Below are 26589 nucleotides of genomic sequence, written 5' to 3' on the forward strand. Positions count from 1 at the left end.
GATCGCAGCGAGGTAGTTGCCCTGCTACGCACAAAACCCTGACCTATCAAGTCGTCTACGAATGATTTAGCACCAGGTTCTACAGGAACATGCAGTGTGCAACGGGTGAGAGGCAGCTCCCTTCTGTCCGCACTCCGGTCCCGACACGAATGGCTCTCCTCACCGAGAGGAGAGGGAGGGAGGCTATCGGTGCTGCCGTATCATTACGTTTAGGGGGGATTGTGACTTAGAGGTGTTCAGTCATAATCCCACAGAAGGTAGCTTCACCAAGCACAAGCTCCTCAGCCAAGCACATACGCCAAAAGTCTGACCCTGCGGTTCCTCTCCCACTAAGCAGGATTACTATTGCAACATTGAAGTCTGTTTATTCCAGTTCCATTGTCCTTATTTTACTGCTCTCATTCCTTCCTTTCTTCAGAGTCATGAAATCTATCGTTTCATGATCACTTTCACCCAAATTGCTTTCCACCTTCTGTTTCATAACCAATCCCCCTCTGTGAGTAAGAACGAGTGTAAAATGGCTGCCGCCCGATTACTTCTTCCATCTTCTGAAACAAACATTCCAAGAACATATGGGACTCTGTGTTTGGTTGGATAATTTTTCCAGCACATGTCTGGGAAGTTAACTATGTTTTGACTATTTCTCTTATTTGCACGAGGGCGTCTAGACCATCAGTCTGCAAGGAAAGAGGCTGCAGGGAATTGTAATGTGAAATTACTAAGACCTGTTCTGAAATCTCTCCCACTTGCCACAGGCTGCAGTGTGACATCCGTGTTTTGCTCCAGATCATCCCATCCTTCTCTGGGACAGGGAAGGGAAATGGCTGCAGCAGAGGCAGTTCAGGTAGGGATTATGGGGGAGTTGCTGGTGGGTTCCTGTTAGAAGGAGGGGGGCAGTAAATATATAGGAGATGGGGGCTTCTGGATGGTTGGTCTGGAGGTGGGAGGTGGAGGAAATATACAGTGGGGAGAAGGGGAGGGGGACAGGATGTAACAAAGGTCCTGGGATTTGTTTACTTGGGCCCGAGATCAGGGGTGGGCAAACTTTTTGGCCCGAGGGCCACATTGGGGTTGCTAAACTGTATGGAGGGCCAGGTAGGGAAGACTGTGCCGCCCCAAACAGCCTGGCCCCTGCCCCCTCCCACTTCCTGCCCCCTTACTGCCCCCCTCAGAACCCCTGACCCATCCAACCCCCCCATCCCCTCACCGCCCCCTCCCAGAACCCCCCACCCCTAACTGCCCCCCCCCGCAACCCCATCCCCTATTCAACCCCACCTGCTCCCTGTCCCCTGACTGCCCTGACCTCATCCCCTCCCCGCCCCCTGACAGGCCCCCCAGGACTCCCAGGCCTATCCAATCCCTGTTCCCCATCCCCTGACCTCCTCCGCCCCATCCAACCCTCCCTGCTTCCTGTCCCCTGACTGCCCCCCAGGAGTCCCTGCCCCTTATCCAACCCCCTCGCTCCCTGCACCTTTACCATGCCGCTCAGAGCAGCCGGACTGGCAGCCGCGCCGCTTGGCTGGAGCCAGCCATGCTGCCGTGCTGCCCAGAGCGCTGCCCATGCGGCGAGCTGAGACTGCGGGGGAGGAGGGACGGCAGGGGTGGGGCTGGGGGCTAACCTCCCTGGCCGGGAGCCCAGACTGGGCTGGGAAAAGTGACCAGACTCCAGGTGCTGGAGCCTGAACCTACCGGCCAGAGTCTTGTATGAAATAAGAAGGAAACACCCACCAACGATGATTGGGGAGATGCCCCATCCCCTCCCATCTAGCTGCTGGCAATGGGGAGGGTGTTGGGATTCCTACCTGGGCCGTGCTGGATCCCCATCTCCTCTATTAGCTGCAGGCTAGGATTTGTGTGATGAATGTGAAGACTCCTGTTGTCTCTATCTACTGTTCAGAAGAGGGGCTCTCTCTGTCTCTCCTCACCCTGATGCCTCCTGGCTGGCAGGGCGGGGTGGGTGTGGCACTCTGTTGTTTGTCTGCTTCCCTGAGCTGCCATCTGGTTGGCCCTCCTCTCCCATGAACAGGGGGGTTGTCACTAGGCAGCAGGCACTGAGTAGGGGGCTCTTGCTCTTTCAGGGGCCAGTGACCTTCGAGGAGGTGGCTGTGTATGTCACCAGGGAAGAGTGGGCTCTGCTGGACCCCGCGCAGAGAGCCCTCTACAGAGACGTCATGCAGAAGAACTATGAGAATGTGACCTCGCTGGGTAAGGATTCCTGACCCCTCGGTTCTTAGGAGGGGAAATTAAGATTTAAAGTTCACAACACCGACAATACAACCTTAACTCTGCCCTGGTTCAGCAACACCTGGACAGGCCAGTGACACATGTGCGTGCACTGTACCCTCCCCTGCTACAGAGCACTCTGGGAACAGAGCACAGGAGCAGTATAGCACAAAATCTAATGCCTTCTCTCTGCTAAGCCAAAACTTGGGTTTAGGTCTGGCATAGCAAACAGAAGCTTTATACACGTGGGCTGTACCCAAATACTGAGCCTACTGCACACAGACCAGCTCAGACTTCTAAAATGTTACCACCCCTTTACCCTGGCCCTGAGGATTTCTGCTAAGTCATCGCCTTCACTTACCTCTCACAAGGCCCTGGAGACCTCTAGCATGTATGCCACCAGACTGCTGACAAACTCCATGGCAAGGACACATCCACGTGCACCTTACTGACACAACCTACACAGTATTCAGCACTTAAACGAGGCACACCTGTTCCGTCAAGGTTCACATGCACCTGTCTTTATATCACAGTCACCGATTTGCCAAACTGCTTCAGCTCATCCTACCACCGTTCCATTGACATACAGCTGACACAATGCACACAGCTGGAGTACATGCAGAGAAATGCTGGTATCCAAAAATGTAGAACACAACACAAGAAACTGGCATGTTCTCTTCGTCCTTCCTCATATTGATTATAAATTAGTACATTTTAAGGCCAGGAAGGACAGTTAGGTCATCTAGTCTGATCTCCTGTGTTGTACAGGCCATGGAATTTTATCCACTTACTGTTGTGTTGAGCTTAATATCTTGTGTTTGACTAAAACATCTTCCAGAAGGGCATGAAGGCTTCAGGAGATGGAAAATCTGTCACTTGGTAGTTTGTTAACCTATGCATCACCCTTACTGACCTAAGCTCCAGGGTTAGGGGGTATGGGCAGAGTTAAGGTTGCATTGCAGGGGTGGCGTGGAGTTCAGTTCTTCAGTTCCTGGTTTTCAGAGGTTTTAAATTTAGCTACCATCAACATGGTGGAAGGGCATGGGGCAGTAACTGGGCAACCTGAACTCTGCATTTATCTACTTTATGGATATTTAATTTCCTTGAGTTTTTAATGGACTTTTTTGCCACTGATAACTGCCACTAGCTGCCAGCAAAACTATGTTGGATAGGGGTGGGATAGTGAAACTTGTATGTGGTCACCTGGCCAAAATCTCCATGTGGATTTTAGAGCACCTTAAGGATATTGCTCTTAACCCAGAAATCTTGGTATCAGGACAACATTTCTAAGAGAAACTCCTGCAGAATGTCAGAAAAATCCACCACACGCATTTCTCTGAAAGCTGTCAGTGATGGGGCTCCGATTCAAATGCACTGGTGGAGTTCGGGTTCAGTGGCCACAGCATGTCCTCTTGAGCGCACGCATTAGTGTGAGAGCCGATTGCTCTGGCTGTTCAGAGCCTCAGTCTTGCTGCACACGTGCGTTTCAATCTCTTTGACTCGTCAGTTTGGCTTGTGCCAATCTTAAATTTCAAACTCTACAATATTGAACGTTTTCAGTGCTGCTTCCCCAAAGAGGCAGTGGGGGCCAGGGACCAGCTGAGATAAATGCCAAGTGACTGCGATTAGTCAGGGGACCGTTCGAACTGTGGTTTGAGCCTAAAGTCTGCAAGGAAGTGTTTATAAGAGCAAAGTGATTTTTGTAAAAAAGCTGCTTTTATGGGGGCTGTATCTCAGGTACTGCTTGATCAAATAACCCCATCTTTGGACCACTCACCCTGCCCTGCCCCCCAATGATGAGCAGTGTGTTTCAAGACAATATGAGTAAGAATGTAAATTTCAGAAAGATTAGAATAGCTGACCTTTAACCAGAAAGTAATGCTGAGCTTTAACCTTAACTCTGCTGGGAACACTTGCACATTCGTGGCAGGTGTTACACAGGCCCGGCTCTCGGCACCAGCAAAGCAAGCCAGGGCCCAGCCACTCCCTGGGGAGGAGAGGGCGAGTCCTGCCGGGAAGCCGGGGCTGCACGCCCCTCATCTGCGCACTGGCTGCTGCTGCGCTGCCTTGGGCCACCCCTTATCTCGGGGCTTCTCTGCGCCGCCGGGCGGGGGGGGGACAGCCCCTGCAGGCACTGAGAGAAGGTAACATCACTCCCTCCGCTTCCAGCCCTGCCTGCGAGCCCCCGCCCCACCTGAGCTTGGGGCGGCAAAAAACCTAGAGCCGGCCCTGGTGTTACAGGCAGGTGCTTCCCTCTGTAGACAGGAGACTGTGTGAGGTTCTTTCAGAGGAGTCCTTGAGTCAAGTGAAAGCAGAGAACAGTGGGAGAAGAGAAGATGATGGGGGGGGGGGATGGTGCTGAGGTGCCACAAGGCAGGGAGGGCTGAGAGCCGAGGCATGAACTGTGGCACATTGGAACGAGAGGGAATCAGGGATGGTCGGGTACAGTGGAAGGAGGCGGATGGAGGGAGTCAGGGGGAGGCACTGCTGGGAACGGTGCGAGTGGGAGAGTGGAGAGTGGGAACGGGGCAAAGGGGGTGGAGGGCCCAGCAGTGGTGCTGTTCTAGAGGAGGGTTGGGTAGAAGATCCATTTGACATGGGAGTGGGAAACGCTGGGGATCGAAGCATGGGAGGGGGAAGGGATTGGGGGGTGGCTGCTCTAGGGAGCAGGGAGGGTCCCGTGGGGCTGGGGAGGGAAGGTTTCAGGGAGAGAGAGAGAGATTTGGGGCACTCCACTGAGACTGCTTTTGCCAAGGTCTCTAATAAATGTTAGCTAGGCAAATCTCAGAGCCAGTACTCCATCCTCATCCTCCTCTGCCTGTCAGCCACTGACCATGGTCCTGTTCTTGAAAGCTGATCTTCAGTTAGCCTCTCCTGACTCTCCTCCTACCTCTCTAATCTCTCCTCCGGTGGAGCCTTAGGAGGACTCTCCTCATTCCCTTCCCAACGTCTGAGGGGGATTCACAGGGTTACCAAGCGAGGTAGTCCCTGTAATTTGAGTTCTTTTTGAGAATAGGTAAAATAAACATCTCTCAGGGATGGTCTAGGTATACTTGTTCCTGCTTTAGGGCTGAAGGGTGGACTAAATGACTGCTTGAGATGCTTTCTACCCCTACAAGACCAAGATTTTATGATTCTTTATCCTATCCCTTTGCTACATCCTTGTCTCCCTCTGGAGAATGTGAGGATTCAATTAGTATTTTTTTTAATGAAAAATATGCCAGCTTCTCCTCCCACTTCGCCTTTTTACCCACTGGGTGTGAATGAGTTTATTCCTCTCATGGGACAGGGAAACAGTGGCTGTTGAAGTAACATGGGCTTTTTTATATTGGCATGGATACACTATCAATAGTTGTCCACATATGAGTGGAGCACCTTGGAGAGAGAGTGGAAGACCCAAGACTAGATATTAACTTGTAATGACTGTGACCCAAGGGAAGCAGAACATGGAAACACAATGGAATTGCAATTTAGGACTAGGTTACAAACAGACAAAAAGCTTGCTGCTGGCCAGGGCAAAAAGACCAAGAGAGGGAGACAGAGAGAAAGATGAAATAGAGAAGGCTTTGGGAAAGCCGGGCAGGTGACTCTTGCAAATGAACTTCGAGTTCAGTTTTGTTTTACCAGACTAACCTATGGATCTTCAAATGCTGTATTCAAGTTGCCTAATCAGTGTCTAATCTTGTTCTGAAAAGCCCGTATTGCACTGCTGCAAATACTTAGTGGTTGCAGCACCCAACAGGGACAGTGTTTAGCAGGAGTCTGAAATCATTTGCACTTCCTGGAGAAGGGTCTGTCTCAGAGTTGTGGAGCTGTGGGGATCACCCTTGTGCAAAGCTATGCTTAAGGTGTAGCACACTATAGGTATGTCTACACTGCCTCCCAGCCTGGGTCCATAGACTTGCAGCAGTGGGCTAAACGTAACTGTGTAGATGTTGTCGATTGGGCTGGAGCTCAGTCACTCAAGCCAAGGGGGGGCTTGAGAGCCTGAGCTTCAGCCTGAGTCACTGTGTCAAAGAAATGTCTACACAGATTTTTTTAACGTGCTAAGATTAGCATCACGAACAAACATCTGTGGAGCCAGGCTGATTGGCTTGCTCCCTGAAGCAGTGTAGATATAATGGGGGCAGAGACTGTATAAAGACTGTATATAAGACCTTGTAAAACCATAACTTTTTATCTTCCCTGTCAAAGCCCTTCATGGCCTATCCCTTCCTTGCAAATCATCTCCCATTTGGTACTGAGGTGTCAATTCCCTCCTCCGATTAGCCTGTGGTGCCAGCCTTCATCACCCACTTGTGAAATCTTAAAACATGCTCCTTTGTGGACATGGAAAATTATAATAGGGTGATAGGTTTCAGAGTTACAGCCGTGTTAGTCTGTATTCACAAAAAGAAAAGGAGTACTCTTGGCACCTTAGAGACTAACCAATTTATTTGAGCATAAGCTTTCGTGAGCTACAGCTCGCTTCATCGGATGCATACTGTGGAAAGTACAGAAGATCTTTTTATACACACAAACCATGAAAAAATGGGTGTTTACCACTACAAAAGGTTTTCTCTCCCCCCACCCCACTTTCCTGCTGGTAATAGCTTATCTAAAGTGATCACTCTCCTTACAATGTGTATGATAATCAAGTTGGGCCATTTCCAGCACAAATCCAGGTTTTCTCCCCCCCCCCCCCAAACCCACTCTCCTGTTGGTAATAGCTGATCTAAAGTGATCACTCTCCTTACAATGTGTATGATAATCAAGGTGGGCCATCTCCAGCACAAATCTAGGGTTTAACAAGAATGTCTGAGGAGAGTGGATTTGTGGGGGGACCCTAGCAAGGGACATAAAAGGCAATAAGAAGATATTTGTTCAAAACTTTGGGAGCAAGAGAGAGATGAAGGAAAGTGTAGGTCCTCTACTTTGCAGGGAAGAAGGGCTAATAACTGATGACATCAAGAAAGCTGAGGTGTTTAATGCTTATTTTACTTCAGTCTTTATTAGAAAGGTTAACGGTGACCAAATACTCAACACAATTAATACTAACAACAAGGGGGAAGGAATGAAAACCAAAATAGGGAACAAACAGGTTAAAGAATTCTTAAAGCTATGTCTACACTACGCAGCTTTTAGCGACACGGTGGTGTTGCTACAGCCGTACTGCTAAAAGTCACACAGTGTAGCTGTGTTTGTCAGCTCCCCTGCCGACAAAAATCTTCAACCCCCGACAAAGCATTGTTCTCACTGTGCTTGTCATCGGCAAAACTTTTGTCTTTCGGAGCGTGTGGGTATGTGTGTTTAACACCTCTGAAAGACAAAAGTTTTGTCGTTCAGTTGCCAGTGTAGAGATAGCCTTAGATAAGTTTGATGGGTTCAAGTCGGCAGGGCCTGAAGAAATTCACACTAGGGTACTTAAGCTGAATCAATTATGGAACCCTTAGCAGTTACCACTGGGAACTTCTGGAGGATGGGTGAGGGCAAACATAACACTTGTCTTCTTTAAAAAGGGAAACAAAAAGGTCTCAGAGAATTATAAACTATTAGGCAGCCTAACTTTGGTACCTGGAAAGATACTGGAACAAATTATTAAACAATCAACTTGTAAATACCTAGAGGATAGTAATGTGGTACGTTATAGCCAGCATAGATTTGTCAAGAACAAATTGTAGCAAACCAACCTAATTTCCTTCTTTGACAAGGTTACTGGCCTAGTGGATGAAGGGAAGCAGTAGATCTCGATAAATGTTACCCAGAAAGACCACAGACTTGGTTGGGTGGTGAAGGCGCTCCACCAGTACTACTGCCCTCAGTACACAATACTAGCTTCTCGGATCAACGTCTACGGGTACAGTAACACATGAGTGTCCAGTGGTAAGGACTCGGCTCTCTAGGCTGGACAAAGGGTTAAGTCAAGGTACCCCTACATTTATAGACTGAGAATAAACAACTTACATACCATCTTACATGTTCCATGACATCTGCTTTGTTACCTCCCTTTGTTCCTAGTATCTTGGACAAAACATCCCTATTCATTATTCTGTCAAACCACCTCCTCTTTTAGTAGATTGGGATGCAGCTGTACTAGCTGGAATATATTTACGTAAATATCTAGTGCCTAGTGCACTAGCAACAATGTCGCCAAGTGCATGTATCGGACAGTGAACTTGGAAGCATCTGCTTTACTACGTGGCCTGACTTTGGTTCACAGCCTCTGGTTCAGGTCTCAGATCTTGCGCCAAGCCCAGTGATCCAGGCTCTCTCTCTCTGACACAAGGGAGGTTGCAGGTTGCCCATCGCTGAAGATTTCTAAAAACAGGTTGGACAAATACCGGTGCCAAATGGTGTAGGTTGAATTGGTCCTGTCACATCTCAGAGGGCTGGACTTGATGATTTCTTGGGGTTCCTTCCATCCCTACATTTCTATGATTCTGTGCTTTCTCCCAGGTTGCCCCTTCCTCCTTGGAGGAACTCCATAAACATCCATAGTTACCTCATTATCCTCTTTCCTATCCCTCTGTACAACTCCTCTTTTCCATGAAGCCTTCAAACACGTGAGAACTGTTGGGGTGCTGGGGTGCTGCCTCTCATGGTGACCAATGTTGTCTCATTGGTTCCTTGTGCTTCCCCATCTCTATTCAGGATAACTGCACCTGTATTCCCCCTTTATGGTCCAGCAAGGACACCCAATCTCAGGCTCCCCTGCCATCACCTTTCTTGGGCAGAGACCCACATCTCTCTCCCTCCAGACTGGGGTACTTCCAGGCTGCTTAACTCCCTGCCTACAATGTAAATTCCCCAGCAAGGTAGACTTCTTCAGCAGGCCTTCTTTGCCTTCCTTTCGCAGAGGCTATGAACAGCGTAACTGCCCCCAGTTAAGGTACCACACAGCCCTTTCCAAGCCAGCATTTATTCTTAAGGTAAAGCATTACAGAGAAAACATACTAAAAACAAGAAAAGAACTAGCACACAGGCCAATAAGCTTACCAGAGTTCACCCAACTCCATCAAAGGTTCTGGCATTTGAACAGACCTTCAAATGCCTCAAAGGTTTTTTTTCTGTGGTCACATAAGAGTTCTTAGCTCAGAACAAGCACCACCAGGCCTCTGAGAGTCACCTTTTGTCCAGTTTGGGACTCTGAACTTGGCTTCATGTACCAGGTGCTCAGCCGGCAATGGGTTTCTCCTCAGGGTACAGCTTGAAAAGGTTTAGTCTGAAGGTGAGAAGTTGCTTTCCCCACCCCGCAAGTATTTCCTAGGAATCCCACTTAACTTTGCTTGCCTAGCACAGTGGTTCTCAACCAGGCATACACAGACCCCTGGGGGTACACAGAGGTTTTCCAGGGGGTACATCAACTCGTCTAGACATTTGCCTAGTTTTACAACAGACTACAGAAAAAGCACTAGCGAAGTCAGTACAGACTAAAATTTCATACAGACAATGACTTGTTTATACTGCTCTATATACTATACACTGAAATGTGAGTACAATATTTATATTCCAGTTGATGTATTTTAGAATTATATGGTAAAAATGAGAAGTAAGCCATTTTTCAGAAATAGTGTGCTGTGACCCTTTGCATTTTTATGCCTGATTTTGTAAGCAAGTAGTTTTTAAGTGAGGTGAAACCTGGGCTACACAAGACAAATCAGGCTCCTGAAAGGGGTACAGTAGTCTGGAAAGGTTGGGAGCCAGGGGCCTAGCACATAAATTCAAAAAGTCCCCAAAGATGTTACAGCCAATCCCACAGTAATACATACCCACTCATATTTCTAAGATACTCCTTAGAAACTTAGCATAATAGAAGAACCAGGGAGGGGAAGGTTTGGGGCAAAGAGCTCCTGTGAGTCGGGAGGGCTGGGGGCAGTGGGATGGGGTGGGGATGCGATGGAGCAGCTGCTGTAGGGAGTTGGGATGTGGGGAGGGCTGGACGAAATGGAGCTCAAGGAGCTGGAAGGGTTGGTGCTGGATGGAGTACGGGGAGAGTAGGTGCCAAGGAGTGGATGCACCAGCAACAGGAGGGAGGGAAGGGAAGGGACGCTTGTTTGGCAGGAGCCCTGGGGAGTCAGGAGCAAGGAACATTGGGGACAGTGCGGGGGGATGGGGGTTGCGGAACATGGTTGGGGGCAGAACATTTGGGAGACCTGGGAGTGAGGAGGGCTCTGCTCAATGGGAGGGGAGAAGAGAAAAAGAGTGGGTGCTGCTTGGGTGCAAGGCAGTGGGGAGGACTGGGGAATGGGTGTCGTAGCAAGTGAGAGTGCTAACTGCACCTCTGTCCCCTACCTGATGTCTCTGACTGCCCCTGCTCAGGTGTCAGGCCTCGTGTCTTTCCCGCTCCTGCAGTGCATCTGGGCCTCTCTGTGTCAGTGAGAAGTAGGTCCAGGGGGACTTCTCCTCTGGCTGGAGTCTTCCCTTCCTGGGAAACGGAGTCACCTTCTCTGGGTTTCAGGAGCCCCTTTGATGCTGAATATCTGGCTGTGTGTCGTGTCGTCCCATCCCCTGTCCCCCCCCTCCAGTGAGTGGAGGTGGGGTTAGTTAAATCCCTCATAAGCAGAGTGTCCTGGGATTTTACTCCGTTAAAATGGGCTGGGGTTAAAATAATGGAACTTTTTTTGGTGACAAATGTCCCATGAATTCACATGAATTCATTTCTCTTTCCATTGAGCAGGGTTTGCAGCTTCCAAACCTGATATGATCACCCATCTGGAACGAGGGGAAGAGCCGTGGGTTCTAGATCTCCAGGGCTCTGAGGAAAGAGAGATCCTGGGAGCCACTTGCCAAAGTGAGGAGTCATTAAAACCAGCTGAACACCTGCCAGGGCCGGCAGGGAACAGCTGGGCTTTCCTGCAAAGCCCTTGTGAACCCTCTAAGTTCAGGATTGTTCCTAGCAGGCATCATATCATCTCACTACATATTGCTCATGACTCTCTACCCTTCCTGACTGACCCCTGGCAATAGCTCCCTCCATTCCCCCTCTTCCCTGGAATGTGTGGGTGGGATATGGAGACAGAATTGATCCCCTCCTCGCTACCCTGTGGGGAAGAGTTTGTGGGAATGCAGTCCCTAATATGTTCCACCATCTCTCTGGCTGTTATTTTTGTTCTCCATGTTTCCTTCTCTTTTTCTGAGGTGTCTCTTTTCCTCTGTCCCAGCAGGTGGCAAGATGGTGAGTGAGAAGAAGGAGCAGAATCCTCAGCAGGAAGAGGCTGAGCAAATGCAACCACATGTGGTCAGATCCAAAGAGAATGTGTCCCGGAATCATGAGCAGGGAAAAGCCTGTGAGTGTCAGCACAAGTCAGAGAAGTGGCAGGAAAACCAGTCAAGGGAGAAAGTTGGTAAATCTATTAATTATGAGGGAACTCAGAAGGGGCTCAAGGAAACCAAAGCCCAGCAGAGCATCCCTGCGGGAGAGAGAAATAACACATGCTCTGAGTGTGGGAAAAACTTCCACAGCCACTCACACCTTATTAGGCATGAGAGAATCCATACTGGAGAGAGACCCTATGCATGCTGTCAGTGTCGGAAAAGCTTCACTCAGCGCTCACACCTTCTTACACATCAGAGAATCCACACGGAAGAGTGCCCCTATGAATGCCATCAGTGCGGAAAAAGCTTCAAGGAGAGATCAAACCTTATTACACATCAAAGAATCCATACAGGGGAGAGACCCTATAAATGCTGTGAGTGTGGGAAAACCTTCAATCATAGCTCAGCCCTCGTTGTACATCAGAGGATCCATACAGGAGGGAGACCCTACAGATGCTGTGACTGCGGGAAAAACTTCAGTTCCCAGTCAGACCTTATTAAACATCACAGAATCCACACAGGGGAGAAACCCTATGAGTGCTGCAAGTGTGGGGAAAACTTCACCCAGAGTTCTGCCCTTATTACACATCAGAGGATCCACACAGGAGAGAGATCCTATGAATGCTCTGACTGCGGGAAAAACTTCAGTCAGAGCTCAGCCCTTGTTACACATCAAAGGATCCATACAGGAGAAAGACCTTACAGATGCTGTGACTGCGGGAAAAACTTCGTTTACTGCTCAGACCTTATTAAACATCAGAGGATCCACACAGGGGAGAGACCCTATGAGTGCTGCGAGTGTGGGAAAACCTTCACTCTGAGCTCACACCTTATTGCACATCAGAGGATCCACACAGGAGAGAGACCCTATGTATGCTGTGACTGTGGAAAAACCTTCAGTCAGAGCTCACACCTTATTAAACATCAAAGGATCCACACGAGAGAGGCCCTAGGAATGCTCTGAGTGTGGGAAATGCGTCCATCAGAGCTCAGCCCTTATTTACCAGCAGAGAAGCTGCAATGGAGAGAAACACCATAACAAAATTGTCTAATTTCAGAAAAAAGAAAAGGAGGACTTGTGGCACCTTAGAGACTAACAAATTTATTTGAGCATAAGCTTTCATGAGCTACAGCTCACTTCATCAGATGCATCGACTGAATGTATCCGATGAAGTGAGCTGTAGCTCACGAAAGCTTATGCTCTAATAAATTTGTTACTCTCTAAGGTGCCAAAAGTACTGTTCTTTTTAAAATTGTCTAAGACAGAGAAATGGGGTTTTTTCACCTTTTTGTACTTTTGCTGATTCCCACATTGTGAACATGAAGGCTGTTTGCAGCATTTGTATCACCGTGGTCTCTCAGCTTCCTCCATTGAATTGCCCTCTTTTCCCTTTGGCAGCTCACCCTTCGTTAAGGTGAATCCCATGGTCCTTTTTATCAACTCCTAGGTCATGGCAATGTGTCCCCCTCCAACAGGAATATCCATCAGCTCCAGGTGGGGAAAACAGGGGTGACCTCAACTAGCTACACTGAGGTTAAATCTACCTGGGCTTTGTCCCCATTACGATTTTCCATGGAGTTAGCTAGCTAGCGTTAGCTATTCTGATGTAAAACACAACTATTGCAATAAAAAAATAGTCCACATACAGTCACTGGGCTAATCCACTATGTTTCTTCGTGACTTGACATAACCTCCATCACTTTTCCTAGTCTAAACAAACTCGCATCATCACATTTATACTCTTCTTTCTAGGGAAAAGTGATTGTTAGTTACCCAGTTCCCTGACTGCGGACAGATTGTCTCATTCTCAGGTCTTCTCACATTGCACTGGGTTCTGCTGAGGAGCAGTTATTCGTGTACCATTTTTTTTCATGTAAATATATTTAAATGTAATAAAGAGCAGAAGGAGGGGGAAAAGTGTTTTTTCAGCCACTGGGACACCTGAAGATGATGGGGTGAGTTGGAGGGATTCCCACCTTCCTCGTCACCCCAGCAGTGTTGCCTTCTTGCTGAGCTACTTGGGGTTTATCTTCTCCACGTTCTACACCTCCCCAAGTGTCATGTGATGCAGCATTCACAGCTCTCTGTGCTTGGGAAGCACACTTTGATTTCTTTGGTCTTAAAATATACTAATTTAGGGCTGGAGATGAAAGTGTCACAGATCTGGGAGGGGAATTTGAATGGATCCCAAATGCAATGTGAGCGTTTGGAGTATAAATCCATTTCTGTCTGTTGGCAAAGCCTCGGCTAGGTTTTCTTCCTACTGATCTGGGATTGTTTGCAGATGGGAAGCCGGCTCAATAACAGCTGCTGAAGCCACTGGCCTCCCTCAGCCCTTGCTGCCAGCAGAATCTGCTCCTTGCTGAAAATGGGGCTGTGAAAAGGGGCAAATCAGAAGGGAGGGTTGGGCAGAATTTGTGTAGGGGAGGCAAGCTTACTATGCAGGTGTGTCAAACAGGTGGAGGCCTGGGAGACGGGGGGCGAAGTCAGGGCCAGGGAGTAGGAGCTGGTGTTAAGAAAAGGGAAGACGCACGGCCAGATCATGGCAAAAGGGATACCCAGGATAGGGAGGGGTACAGGGAACAACAGTTACCTCATAATTGGGGGAGCCTTCCAAAGTGTTTTCAAATCTAGACTGTAGAGGCTGAGGGGCTTTCCTGAGCCACACAGGATGGTCCATCTCCACACCCCCACTCCAGGGCTGTGTTCTCAAGCCACAGTGCATCCCTAGGCCCGGACAAGGCAGCTGATCCCCATCTGAAGTGACGTACGGAGCTGCAGAAGGAGACTGGAAGCAGTGACATTTTTTTTTTTACATTCGCTCTTTAAAAATTGATAATTTTCATACATGTTTTTGGAGTTTAAACTTGGGAGTGCTCGGTAACGGCAAAGTAGCAAACCGTGCAGGGGAGCAATTCATTAATTGCTACGATGTCTATATAACCGTAGCCCTCGAAGCCCCAGTCACACAGACTGTGTCCCTGTTGTTCTAAGTGCGGTACAAACGCCGAACAGCCCTAGGCTTGAAGAGCTGACAAGCCAGCCAAGCCGGGCAGAGGAAGGGTAGACCGTACCAGCAGAGCGAACAACGTGAGGGCAGCAACTGGCATGTTAATGTCCCTGTTTTTTCTTTTTGCTGGGTTGAATTACAATGTGACCAGCTAAAGGCGAGGGACAGGGACATTGAACGGATGGGATGAGGGGGGAAGGGGTGTGGAGAACAGGGTAAGACACGTGACGGGGAGGTGAAGAGATTGGGAGGGAGTTGAAAGAGGTAGAAGGACTGAGGGCTCAAACAAGCCCTCAGCACAGGGAAGAGGAAGCCCAGTCAAAAAAGGGTCTGAATCACCAGAAATCTCTTATTTTGCTGCTTCTGCTCCGACTGGCTGGTTCCTCTCTTCAGAGTGTCCCCTATGAGCCCTCCCAGGAGAGAACATGGGGACTTCAGAGAGCTGGAGTGTTACCCTGGAATTTGATATTCCTGTGTGTTACCCCAGAATTTGACCAAACTGCAGTCAGCAATTTTGTATGATTAGCCACTCCCAGCTCAAAAAAAACATGACATAGCTAGGAAAATCTTAGGCCCTGAGAGGCAAGGCCAAGTAACTGCATGTTTTCTGTTTTGCTATCAGAATGAGAGGACGGGATAAGAAGTGACTATTGTAAGAATAGCAGGAATGTTTGGACGACCGAACTTGGTCTTGAGCACCTCTGACACCATCAAGATGTAAGTTTAGTTATGAATAAAAATGTTTTGATGATAAGAGATAATGAGTAGTTTTGCTGAAAGTAGGAGAATTGGTGACCCATTAGGGGTCACTAGAGGTTATGTGCATTGTTTGAAGTTAGCTAATAAAGATTAGGTGAAAGAACAGTCCGAGGAAGCTTTCTTTGGGCAAGGATCTGACAGCTAAGTTCCGCGGCAGCTATATTGAAGGTGGGCCCCCCCAGAAACCTGGATGCTGATCCCGCAAAACCATTTCTTAACTTTAGATAAATATAAATGTTTTGAGATAATTGAATCATAGAAGATTAGGGTTGGAAGAGACCACAGGAGGTCATCTAGTCCAACCCTCTGCTCAAAGCAGGACCGACCCCACCTAAATCATCCCAGCCAGGGCTTTGTCAAGCTGCGCCTTAAAATCCTCTAAGGATAGAGATTCCACCACCACTCTAGGTAACCCATTCCAGTGCTTCACCATCCTCCTTGTGAAATAGTTTTTCCTAATGTCCAACCTAGACCTCCCCCACTGCAACTTTAGACCATTGCTCCTTGTTCTGTCATCTGCCACCACTGAGAACAGCCGAGCTCCAGCCCCTTTGGAACCCCCTTCAGGTAGCTGAAGGCTGCTATCAAATCCCCCCTCACTCTTCTCTTCTGCAGGTTAAATAACCCCAGTTCCCTCAGCTTCTCCTTGTAAGTCATGTGCCCCAGCCCCCTAATAATTTTTGTTGCCCTCCACTGGACTTTCTCCAATTTGTCCACATCCCTTCTGTAGTGGGGGGCCCAAAACTGGACACAATACTCCATGTGTGGCCTCACCAGTGCTGAATAGAGGGGAATAATCATTTTCCTTAGTCTGCTGGCAACGCTCCTACTAATGCAGCCCAATGTGCCATTAGTCTTTTTGGCAACAAAGGCACACTGCTGACTCATATCCAGCTACTTGTCCACTGTAATCCCAAGGACCTTTTCTGCAGAACTGCCGCTTAGCCAGTCGGTCCCCAGCCTGTAGCAGTGCCTGGGATTCTTCCGTCCTAAGTGCAGGACTCTGCACTTGTCCTTGTTGAACCTCATCAGATTTTTTTCTGGCCCAGTCCTCTGATTTGCCTAGGTCACTCTGGACCCTATCCCTACCCTCCAGTATATCTACCTCTCCCCACATCTTAGAGTCCTCTGCAAACTTGCTGAGGGTGCAATTCATCCCATCATCCAGATCATTAATAAAGATGGTGAACAAAACTGGCCCCAGGTCAGACTCCGCTTGATACCAGTTGCCAACTAGACATGGAGCCGTTGATCACTACCCGTTGAACCCGATGATTTAGCCAGCTTTCTATCCACCTTATAGTCCATTCATCCAATCCATACTTCTTTAACTTCCTGGCAAGAATACTGTGGGAGACTGTATCAAAAGGAAAAGGAGGACTTATGGCACCTTAGAGACTAACCAATTTATTTGAGCATAAGCTTTCGTGAGCTACAGTTCACTTCATCGCATGCAATCAGTGGAAAATACAGTGAGGAGATTTATATACAAGCAGAACATGAAAAAAATGGGTGTTATCATACACACTGTAAGGAGAGTGATCACTTAAGATGAGCTATTACCAGCAGGAGAGCGGGGGGGGGGGGCGGGGGAGAAAACCTTTCATACTGATAATCGATGCTGCTGGAGATGGGGGGGAAGCTGCAGAGGCGCATGTGGATCGGACAGAGACTTCTCTCAGAGGAGAGTCAATTGATAGAGATTCTCTAGGTTTTAGTCAGGAGGAGAGGATGGAAGAGGACAAAGTATGGGCCAGATCAGATGAGAAACATTCACATAAAGAATCTGACACATCAGAAAAGGGCAGACAGATAAACCATGACAAGTTTTTAAAGTGCTTGTACACAAATGCTAGAAGTCTAAATAATAAGATGGGTGAACTAGAGTGCCTCGTGTTAAAGGAGGATATTGATATAATAGGCATCGCAGAAACCTGGTGGAGTGAGGACAATCAATGGGACACAATCATTCCGGAGTACAAAATCTATCAGAAGGACAGAACAGGTCGTGCGGGGAGGGGGAGGAGGGGAGTGGCATTATATGTGAAAGAAAATATAGAATCAAATGAAATAAAAATCTTAAATGAATCCACATGTTCCATAGAATCTCTATGGATAGTAATTCCATGCTCTAATAAGAATATAACAGTAGGGATATATTACTGACCACCTGACCAGGACAGTGATAGTGATGATGAAATGCTAAGGGAGATTAGAGAGGCTATCAACATAAAAGACTCAATAATAGAGGGGGATTTCAATTATCTCCATATTGACTGGGTACATGTCACCTCAGGACGAAATGCAGAGACAAAATTTCTCCATACTTTAAATGACTGCTTCTTGGAGCAGCTGGTACAGAAACCCACAAGGGGAGAGGCAACTCTCGATCTAGTCCTGAGTGGAGCGCAGGATCTGGTCCAAGAAGTAACTATAACAGGACCACTTGGAAATAGTGACCATAATATAATAACATTTAATATTCCTGCGGTGGGAAGGACACCTCAACAGCCCAACACTGTGGCATTTAATTTCAGAAAGGGGAACTATGCAGAAATGAGGAGGTTAGTTAAACAGAAATTAAAAGGTACAGTGACTAGAGTGAAATCCCTGCAAGCTGCATGGACACTTTTCAAAGACACCCTTATAGAGGCTCAACTTAAATGTATACCCCAAATTAAAAAACACAGTAAAAGAACTAAAAATGTAACAGCCATGTAAAAGAAGCAGTGAGAGATAAAAAGGCATCTTTTAAGAAGTGGAAGTCAAATCCTAGTGAGGTAAATAGAAAGGAGCATAAACACGGCCAAATTAAATGTAAAAATATAATAAGAAAAGCCAAAAAGGAGTTTGAAGAACAGCTAGCCAAAACCTCAAAAGGTAATAACAAAATGTTTTTTAAGTACATCAGTAGCAGGAAGCCTGCTAAACAACCAGTGGGGCCCCTGGACGATCGAGATACAAAAGGAGCACTTAAAGACGATAAAGTCATTGCAGAGAAACTAAATGAATTCTTTCCTTCAGTCTTCATGACTGAGGATGTTAGGGAGATTCCCAAACCTAAGCTGTATTTTGTAGGTGACAAATCTGAGGAATTGTCACAGATTGACATGTCAGTAGAGGAGGTTTTGGAATTAATTGAGAAACTTAACAGTAACCAGTCACTGGGACCAGATGGCATTCACCCAAGAGTCCTGAAAGAACTCAAATGTGAAATTGCAGAACTGTGAACTATGGTTTGTAACCTGTCCTTTAAATCAGCTACTGTACCCAGTGACTGGAAGATAGCTAATGTAATGCCAATATTTAAGAAGGGCTAGAGAGGTGATCCCGGCAATTACAGACCGGTCAGTCTAACGTCAGTACCGGGCAAATTAGTTGAAACAATAGTAAAGAATAAAATTGTCAGACACATAGAAGAACATAAATTGTTGCGCAAAAGTCAACATGGCTTCTGTAAAGGGAGATCGTGTCTTACTAATTTATTAAAGTTCTTTGAGGGGGTCAACAAACATGTGGACAAGGGGGATCCAGTGGACATAGTGTACTTAGATTTCCCGAAAGCCTTTGACAAGGCTCTTAGGTAACCAAAGGCTCTTACGTAAATTAAGTTGTCATGGGATAAGAGGGAAGATCCTTTCATGGATTGAGAATTGGTTAAAAGACAGGGAACAAAGGGTAAGAATAAATGGTAAATTTTCAGAATGGAGAGGGGTACATAGTGGTGTTCCCCAAGGGTCAGTCCTAGGACCAATCCTATTCAACTTATGCATAAATGATCTGGAGAAAGGGGTAAACAGGGAGGTGGCAAAGTTTGCAGATGATACTAAACTGCTCAAGATAGTTCAGACCAAAGCAGACTGTGAAGAACTTCAAAAAGATCTCACAAAACTCAGTGATTGGGCAACAAAATGGCAAATGAAATTTAATGTGGATAAATGTAAAGTAATGCACATTGGAAAAAATAACCCCAACTGTACATACAATATGATGGGGGCTAATTTAGCTACAACTAATCAGGAGAAAGATCTTGGAGTCATGGTGGATAGTCAAAAAAGCAAAGGGGATGTTAGGAATCATTAAAAAAGGGATAGAGAATAAGATGGAGAATATCTTATGGCCCTTATAAAAATCTATGGTGCTCCCACATCTTGAATACTGCATACAGATATGGTCCCCTCATCTCAAAAAAGATATATTGGCATTAGAAAAGGTTCAGAAAAGGGCAACTAAAATGATTAGGGGTTTGGAACGGGTCCCATATGAGGAGAGATTAAAGAGTCTAGGACTTTTCGGCTTGGAAAAGAGGAAACTAAGGGGGGATATGATAGAGGTATATAAAATCATGAGTGGTGGGAAGAAAGTGAATAAAGAAAAGTTATTTACTTGTTCCCATAATATAAGAACTAGGGGCCACCAAATGAAATTAATGGGTAGCAGGTTTAAAACAAATAAAAGGAAGTTCTTCTTCACTCAATGCACAGTCAACCTGTGGAACTCCTTGCCTGAGGAGGTTGTGAAGGCTAGGACTATAACAGGGTTTAAAAGAGAACTGGATAAATTCATGGAGGCTAAGTCCATTAATGGCTATTAGCCAGGATGGGTAAGGAATGGTGCCCCTAGCCTCTGTTTGTCAGAGGGTGGAGATGGATGGCAGGAGAGAGATCACTTGATCATTACCTGTTAGGTTCACTCCCTCTGGGACACCTGGCATTGGCCACTGTCAGTAGACAGGATACTGGGCTGGATGGACCTTTGATCTGACCCAGTTTGGCCTTTCTTATGTTCTTACTGTGCTGCCCAGTGCAGCAGTTTGGGGGCTGACTTTGTCTGTGAAGACTGAGGCAAAAAAAGCATTTGAGTACTTCAACTTTTTCCACAGCTTTTTGGCCCTATAACAACTATGTGGGTGAACCCAGACAATCACTACACCCTTGAATGAACTCATGCAAAAAAGTGATAAAAGACAAAAAACGCCTATCACCTGTGGGTGAACAACGCACATCAGAGAGCGCTCACTCTCCTTCAGTCTGCATAGCAAAGGAAAACCCACAGGTGACCCATGCCAGCTGACTTGGGCTCAGGGGGTTCATGCTGCAGGCATAGGTGCAGAAAAGAAATTAGTGGGTGCTTATCACTCACTGGCAGCCAGATCCCCCCTTCACCCCCCGCCCCACCAGTGGCTCTGCCGATCAACTCCTCCCGCTCCCTTCCAGCGCCTCCCACCTGCCACAATCAGCTGTTCCCCAGCTGAGAACAGGGGAAAAGCTGCTCCATCTTGCTCCGTCCTGCAAGCCGAAACGTGCCAGGGAGGATGTGGGGGGTGCAGTATGGGAATGACAAAGCCTCCTTCTCCTCCCCCTCAGGACGAGCAGAGAAAGCCTTGCAGGACAGCTCAGTGCTCACAGAAATGGCAGGGGGGATTGGCATGCGACCCTCCTCCCCCATGCCTTGCCTCTGTTTGGGGGGGCTATGCCCCTCCCTGCACCCCAAACTACATCTATACTAAGAGTACTGTGGTTTCTGACAGCAACAACCTTGCTAAATCTCCTGTTTTGGACCTTGGTACAACTGCAATAGGGCCATCAGAACCTCTACCTGAGTATCCAAAAACTGGTTTTGGTCAGCACAGTCATTCATTTACATCAGAGTATTGCAAGACATTTTCATTTTTAGAATACAGTAAGCAGGCAGATGCAGTTTTCTACTTTCCTTGCAGACAGTTTTCCAGTGGTTTGAAAGACCCTGCATACACTGGAGTAAGGGATGGGAAAATATAAGAAAAAAGCTTCAGAAAAGTACGATCTGCCATACACAAGCTGTGTTCTGAACGGTGGCATTTTTTTCAAAGAGTCAGAAGAAGCGGTCTCTCAAGTTACACAATTGTCAAATTCTCAGAAGACGGTGTTACATGAAAACAGAGAGTAGGCTGCAAAAATCACCGACATACTGCTTTACCTGGCTAAACAAGAAATTGCATTGTGATGAGAGAGAATCAGCAAACCATGAAAACTTTCTGGAATTATGCAATTTGTTTTCAAAGTCTGATGAAACATTTGCCAAAAAAAATAAAGAGGGGTTCTTTCAGTCTCATCAGCCATGGGACTCACAACGAGCTTTTACAAATTGCTACTGAGATTGTGAAAAGCACAATCGTTCCGAAAACACAGGAGAATGGGTTAGTTACTGTTCTTGTTGCCAAAAGCATGTAGTTTTAAACAGGGAGAAATGACAGGCTGTGTGAGATACACAGAAAAACTGGAAATAAAGGAACAATTTCTAGGATCTGTTGATTGCTCTAAGCAAGAGGATGCTAATGCCATCTATCGCAATGTTAAGCAGTTCTTACAAGATTCGGGGATTGCAGACTTGCCAGTCGTAGCACAGTGTTATGATGGTCCTGCTGTTATGGCAGGTCATGTAAGTGGTGTACGACAAAAAATCCTGCAAGATCAACCCACTGCTATATATACACAAGTGGGTTGACATGGCTCATAAATCAACTGTGGCTTTAGTTGAGGCTTGCAAAGTAAACAGCAGCAGGATATTCTTACACTCTAGCGGGCTTGTTTACCTTCTTTTCACAGCGTGGCAAGCACCATGCTTACTTGGAGGCCCAGAAGACCCTTGGAGTGAAACTGGGATTGTGTACTTTAAGTAACACAAGATGGGCATGCAGATGGAAAAATGTATCTGCTGTAAAAAACTCCATGAGAGCACTTCTTAGCCGTTTGTTGGGACTGTCAGCGCCTCCCTGCCGAAGCTTTATTGAAGCATCAGGTTTGTAGAAGAATGCGCAGAAAATAGATTTTTGTGAGCTTAGTCCTTTTTTAGCACGCTCTTAGTATGAGTCACGCAGTACACAAAGCCCTGCAACCACAAGACACGACACTTTCCCAGGCCTGCAGTGTACGTCAGAGAACTGTCAACGCATTAGTATGCGAACCAGCACTAAGTGGGATGATGTTTGGGAGGAAGCCCAGAAGTTCTGTGAGCTGCATGGTGTCCCTGTCACCCCGATGTAGATGAAAAGTATGGTTATAAACGACCCATGAAAAAACCAGCCTTCCTTGACTGTTCAGTTGTTACAAGCACACTCAGACAATGAGACTACCAGCCAAACGAAAAGGAGAGCTGTCAAGGTTCCTTCCCCACTCTGAACTCTAGGGTACAGATGTGGGGACGTGCATGAAAACCTCCTAAGCTTACTTTTACCAGCTTAGGTTAAAACTTCCCCAAGGTACAAACTATTTTACCCTTTGCCATTGGACTTCCACTGCCACCACCAAACTTTATCTGGGTTCCTGAGAAAACGTCGTTTGGAAACATCTTTCCTCCCAAAATCATCCCAACCCTTGCACCCCACTTCCTGCGGAAGTTTGGTAAAAATCCTCACCAATTTGCATAGGTGACCACAGACCCAAGCCCTTGGATCTTAGAACAATGAAAAAGCATTCAGTTTCCTTACAAGAAGACTTTTAATAGAAGTAAAAAAGAAGCACGTCTGTAAAATCAGGATGGTAAATACCTTACAGGGTAATTAGAGTCAAAACATAGAGAATCCCTCTAGGCAAAACCTTAAGTTACAAAAAAGACATACAGACAGGAATATTTATTCTATTCAGCACAGCTATTTTCTCAGCCATTTAAAGAAATCATAATCTAACACATACCTAGCTAGATTACTTACTAAGTTCTAAGACTCCATTCCTGTTCTGTCCCTGGCAAAAGCATCACCCAGACAGGCCCTTTGTTTTTCTCCCTCCTCCCAGCTTTCGAATCTTGTCTCCTCATTGGTCATTTTGGTCAGGTGCCAGCGAGGTTACCTTTAGCTTCCTAACCCTTTACAGGTGAAAGGATTTTTCCTCTGGCCAGGATGGATTTTAAAGGTAATTACCCTTCCCTTTATATTTATGACAAGAGCGCTAAAGAAAAATGGGGCCGACAGCTGTATTTTCCTGTGTTGGACACACTGTTAGGTGAACGTAATCGCAGGTTTTTGTCCCAATCCATGGAAATAGCTGAAAGCGCAGATGCAGGGCTAACATGTGATCCAGATGTGGCATTGCTGGGCTGCTCTGTCAATATGCAAGGGCCCTTTCAATCCACACTCCACACTCGCTCGCACAGAACTGCAGTTGGTTCAGGATGGATTTGCCAGAGATCACGCTGGAGAGCCTGCAGGCAACTGCTTCAACAACATTTTATCCACATTTTACAAAACGGTTGAAATTGGCCCTGACCTGCTGGCACAGCTGGATGTGAGACGTTGTTTCCTGCCATGCGCTGGGGATGATCCACAATGGGTCAAGAGAGACTGTCAGCTTTGTGTTTACTGCATACAGAGAGTGACCTTACCAGCGACGTTAACCCTGAGCAGATCATTGACGCTTATGGTGCCAAGTCCAGGTGCCAGAGTTTACTTCGCTGATGTTTAAGGTAAGATGGCAGCTGGTTTTATTTTTATTATTGTGAGTAGCAATACGTTATTTGCACTGGGCTGCTTTATAAAATACAATGGATGCTGCTGATTGGACAAATATAATGTCACCGTGTATCTGCGTCTGAATGTTTCCATATGAAGCAATACAGGCAATGACTGTAAACTGGTTGGTGTAAGCTTGTGGAGAAATGTGCTGTACTGTAGGAAAGTTAACAGATATTTTAACCCTACCGGGGTGTTTAAAAGTAGACTTACATGTTAATAGTGCTGCTAAACCATGTTGCCTGACAGAGGTTAACATGTAGTATAGTTGAGTGATTTGGGGACCTTTTGTACTGTACATTATTATACAATTCTTAAAACGACACAGGCTCTCAGCATTTATTTTGCCCGTAATTCTGATTTATAGCCTCACAAGAAACAGTAGTAGCGAGTGTGTGGTTGTGTGTATCTTCCTCCCGTCCTTGCTACACGCCACAGTGCTTCTGCCGTTGTTCTCCCTGACCTATGATCTGGTGATTTCCTCCTCTCTCATGCCACCACCACCTTCTCACTCTTCACTGATCAGTTATTGCTAAGCAAATTGTTGTTCTTCCTCTTATTTTAGAGCCAGTGTGTGATGGCATTTTGTGGAATCTGTTGGTCAAACAACACGTTTTGCTTACATTCACACCTTTTCTATTGGCTGGTGCTTCTGTGCGACAGAGGATGATCAGAGCTGCAGTGACTGTAGCAGGATAAAACTCCAGGGAGGAGAGGGGGGTGGGGGTGGGGGCTGCATTAGATATCTCAGGTTTTTGCTTGTCTGTTCTCCAGTGCTGGGGGATTTGTCTTTTCCGCTGCTTTCAATTATTTGAAGGCACATTTTCAACGGCATCTGGGAAAATGGAGCCTCAGAGAAAGGGAGAATGTGTGTGGAAGGGCTAGGAGAATAAACACATAGAAGAAGAAGTAAGAGATTTATTTCCAAATAGGGACTTGTCACTTGCTGTTGCAGTGATTGCTAGAATGTAGCGTCACATACCTGGCTGTCAGTAGGAAATCAATTTTAATGAGTTTTAATGAGAAACTTTGCTTATTCTAGCGTCCCTGAGTTCATTTTCTCCTTCTTTGGACTTTGTGCCACTTAATTGTCTACGGCATTTGCCTGCCTCTGCACTTTTGCTTGATGTCTGGGTCCTAGACCTGCCCCAGCTGTGGGATGGCTCCTGCTGCTGTGCTGCTGTTGGAGCAACTCAGCGAAGGGCTGCCAGAACAGGGGGGGCTGGGGGCCAGGGTCCCATCATTTTTAAAAGAGGGAGGGCTTATGGAAAGCTTGTCTTGCTCACCAACAGTTGTCCAATACAAGACATTAGCTCATCCACCTTACACAGTCACATAGAACTCACCCATTCCTGCTCTGTGCAGTGGGCGCGATGTTCCCTCCCTTCCAAGCTGCTGCACTCAGTGTGTGGCAGGCACTCAAGACAAGCTGTGCACGTTTATTACTTGGTTCCCCACTTCATCAATGGAAAGTGGATCTACCCCAGCCTTTGTGAACCTGAGCAGATTTACCACACACGTCACGCAACCTCACTGGTAAAGTTAAACAGTAAAATAAGTTTATTGACTACAAAAGAGAGATTTTAAGTGATTATAAATAATAGGCAAAAAGTCAGAGTTAGTTACCAAAATAAAATAAAATATAAGCACGCAGTCTAAACTCTCAACCCTACTAGACTGGACAACATCTACATTCAGCAGTTTTTCTCACCCCACTGCATATTGCAGTTCATAGTCCACAGGTTTCACCCTTGAAGCCTGGGCCTGTCTCCTTTGTTGGAGTCTTCAGTCTTCTGAGCATCCTTGTTGCTTGCAGCATAGGTGGGGGCAGGAGAAAGGCCAGGCATGGGGCCCTTGTGTTCTCTTTTATACCCTTAGTCCCATGTGCTTGAACAACATGAGTCCAGGCATGTCTGGTGGGCATTGCTGAGTCACCAGGCAAGATTGAGCAGTTCCCTTGGTGTGGCCTTGTGTAAGTGAGTCATTGCATTGTAGCTCCCTTGCTGGATGATGGTTTGTTTGACACCCGCCCAGGCGTTGGTTAGCTCCCTGGTTACTGTCTTTTGGGGAGCTAGTATGTAGGCGCTTCCCAAACACACAGTTTATTTTAGTGAGTCATACAACACAATTCTCATAACTTCATACGCATTAATAATATATTTAAATGGAACAGTGGGTTTCAGCAGATCATAACTTTTCCCACGATACCTCACATGGCCTGCTTTATACGCATGAATATGGAGCTACAGGGCACTCCCCTGGGATGTGGAGTGTCCCATTGACAAAGGGTGAAAGTGTGGTTACCATCATTTACATGTTATACCAATAAAATAAAAACCAGCAGGATCTTATTAAATGGGATATGGCAAAACAGCACATTTATTGTGAATACAGAAAGACTCATAGTAAGCAGTTAGTTATAGCTATAACATTCCATTCAATCGCATATTTATTCATTCATACACACACAGGTTCTGCAAGGTTGTTATTATAGTTACCAGCCTTAGAGTTGCTCGTGCCAAGGCACTGGCCAGGTGGCCTGGCCATGAGGAGGGAGCAGGGGCTTGTCAGATGCTCATCCGATGCTGCTGGAAGTTGGTTTGCAGAATCAGACCCCAAAGTTCTCACTTTCTAGAGTCCATTTTTATAGGAATTTATTCCTATGCCAGGCTATGGGAATTGCTTCATCATGCTGTTGCTGAATCAATCAGCAGATAGCACATTCCTGACGGCTCCGTGCTGCCAGATGTTATCTAGTTCTTCGGTTCTCCCATCCTTGAGGCTGTTGGGTGGATTCCAGTCTGCCCTCCGGGGGTC

The 26589-nt window shown here is 46.7% G+C and overlaps 1 protein-coding gene and 1 long non-coding RNA gene across 2 annotated transcripts in view; both read left to right on the forward strand.

Annotated features, from left to right (window-relative positions):
• Window positions 1–767: 767 nt before the first annotated feature.
• LOC142069839 (uncharacterized) lies at window positions 768–12603 on the forward strand. Its single transcript, XM_075122360.1, has 3 exons — window positions 768–844; window positions 2079–2205; window positions 11364–12603. Exons 1-3 carry the CDS (start codon window positions 821–823, stop codon window positions 12479–12481), a joined length of 1269 nt encoding a protein of 422 aa, XP_074978461.1. The 5' UTR covers window positions 768–820; the 3' UTR covers window positions 12482–12603.
• A 10748-nt stretch (window positions 12604–23351) lies between these two features.
• Window positions 23352–26589, forward strand: part of LOC142069840 (uncharacterized) — a 53844-nt gene continuing 50606 nt past the window's right edge. The window contains exon 1 of the long non-coding RNA XR_012665807.1: window positions 23352–23726. This is a non-coding gene — a long non-coding RNA (uncharacterized LOC142069840). The remainder of the gene's footprint in view (window positions 23727–26589) is intronic.

The sequence above is a fragment of the Caretta caretta genome, chromosome 23 (genome assembly GCF_965140235.1).
Source record: "Caretta caretta isolate rCarCar2 chromosome 23, rCarCar1.hap1, whole genome shotgun sequence".
In the NCBI taxonomy this organism is placed as follows: Eukaryota; Metazoa; Chordata; order Testudines; family Cheloniidae; genus Caretta; species Caretta caretta.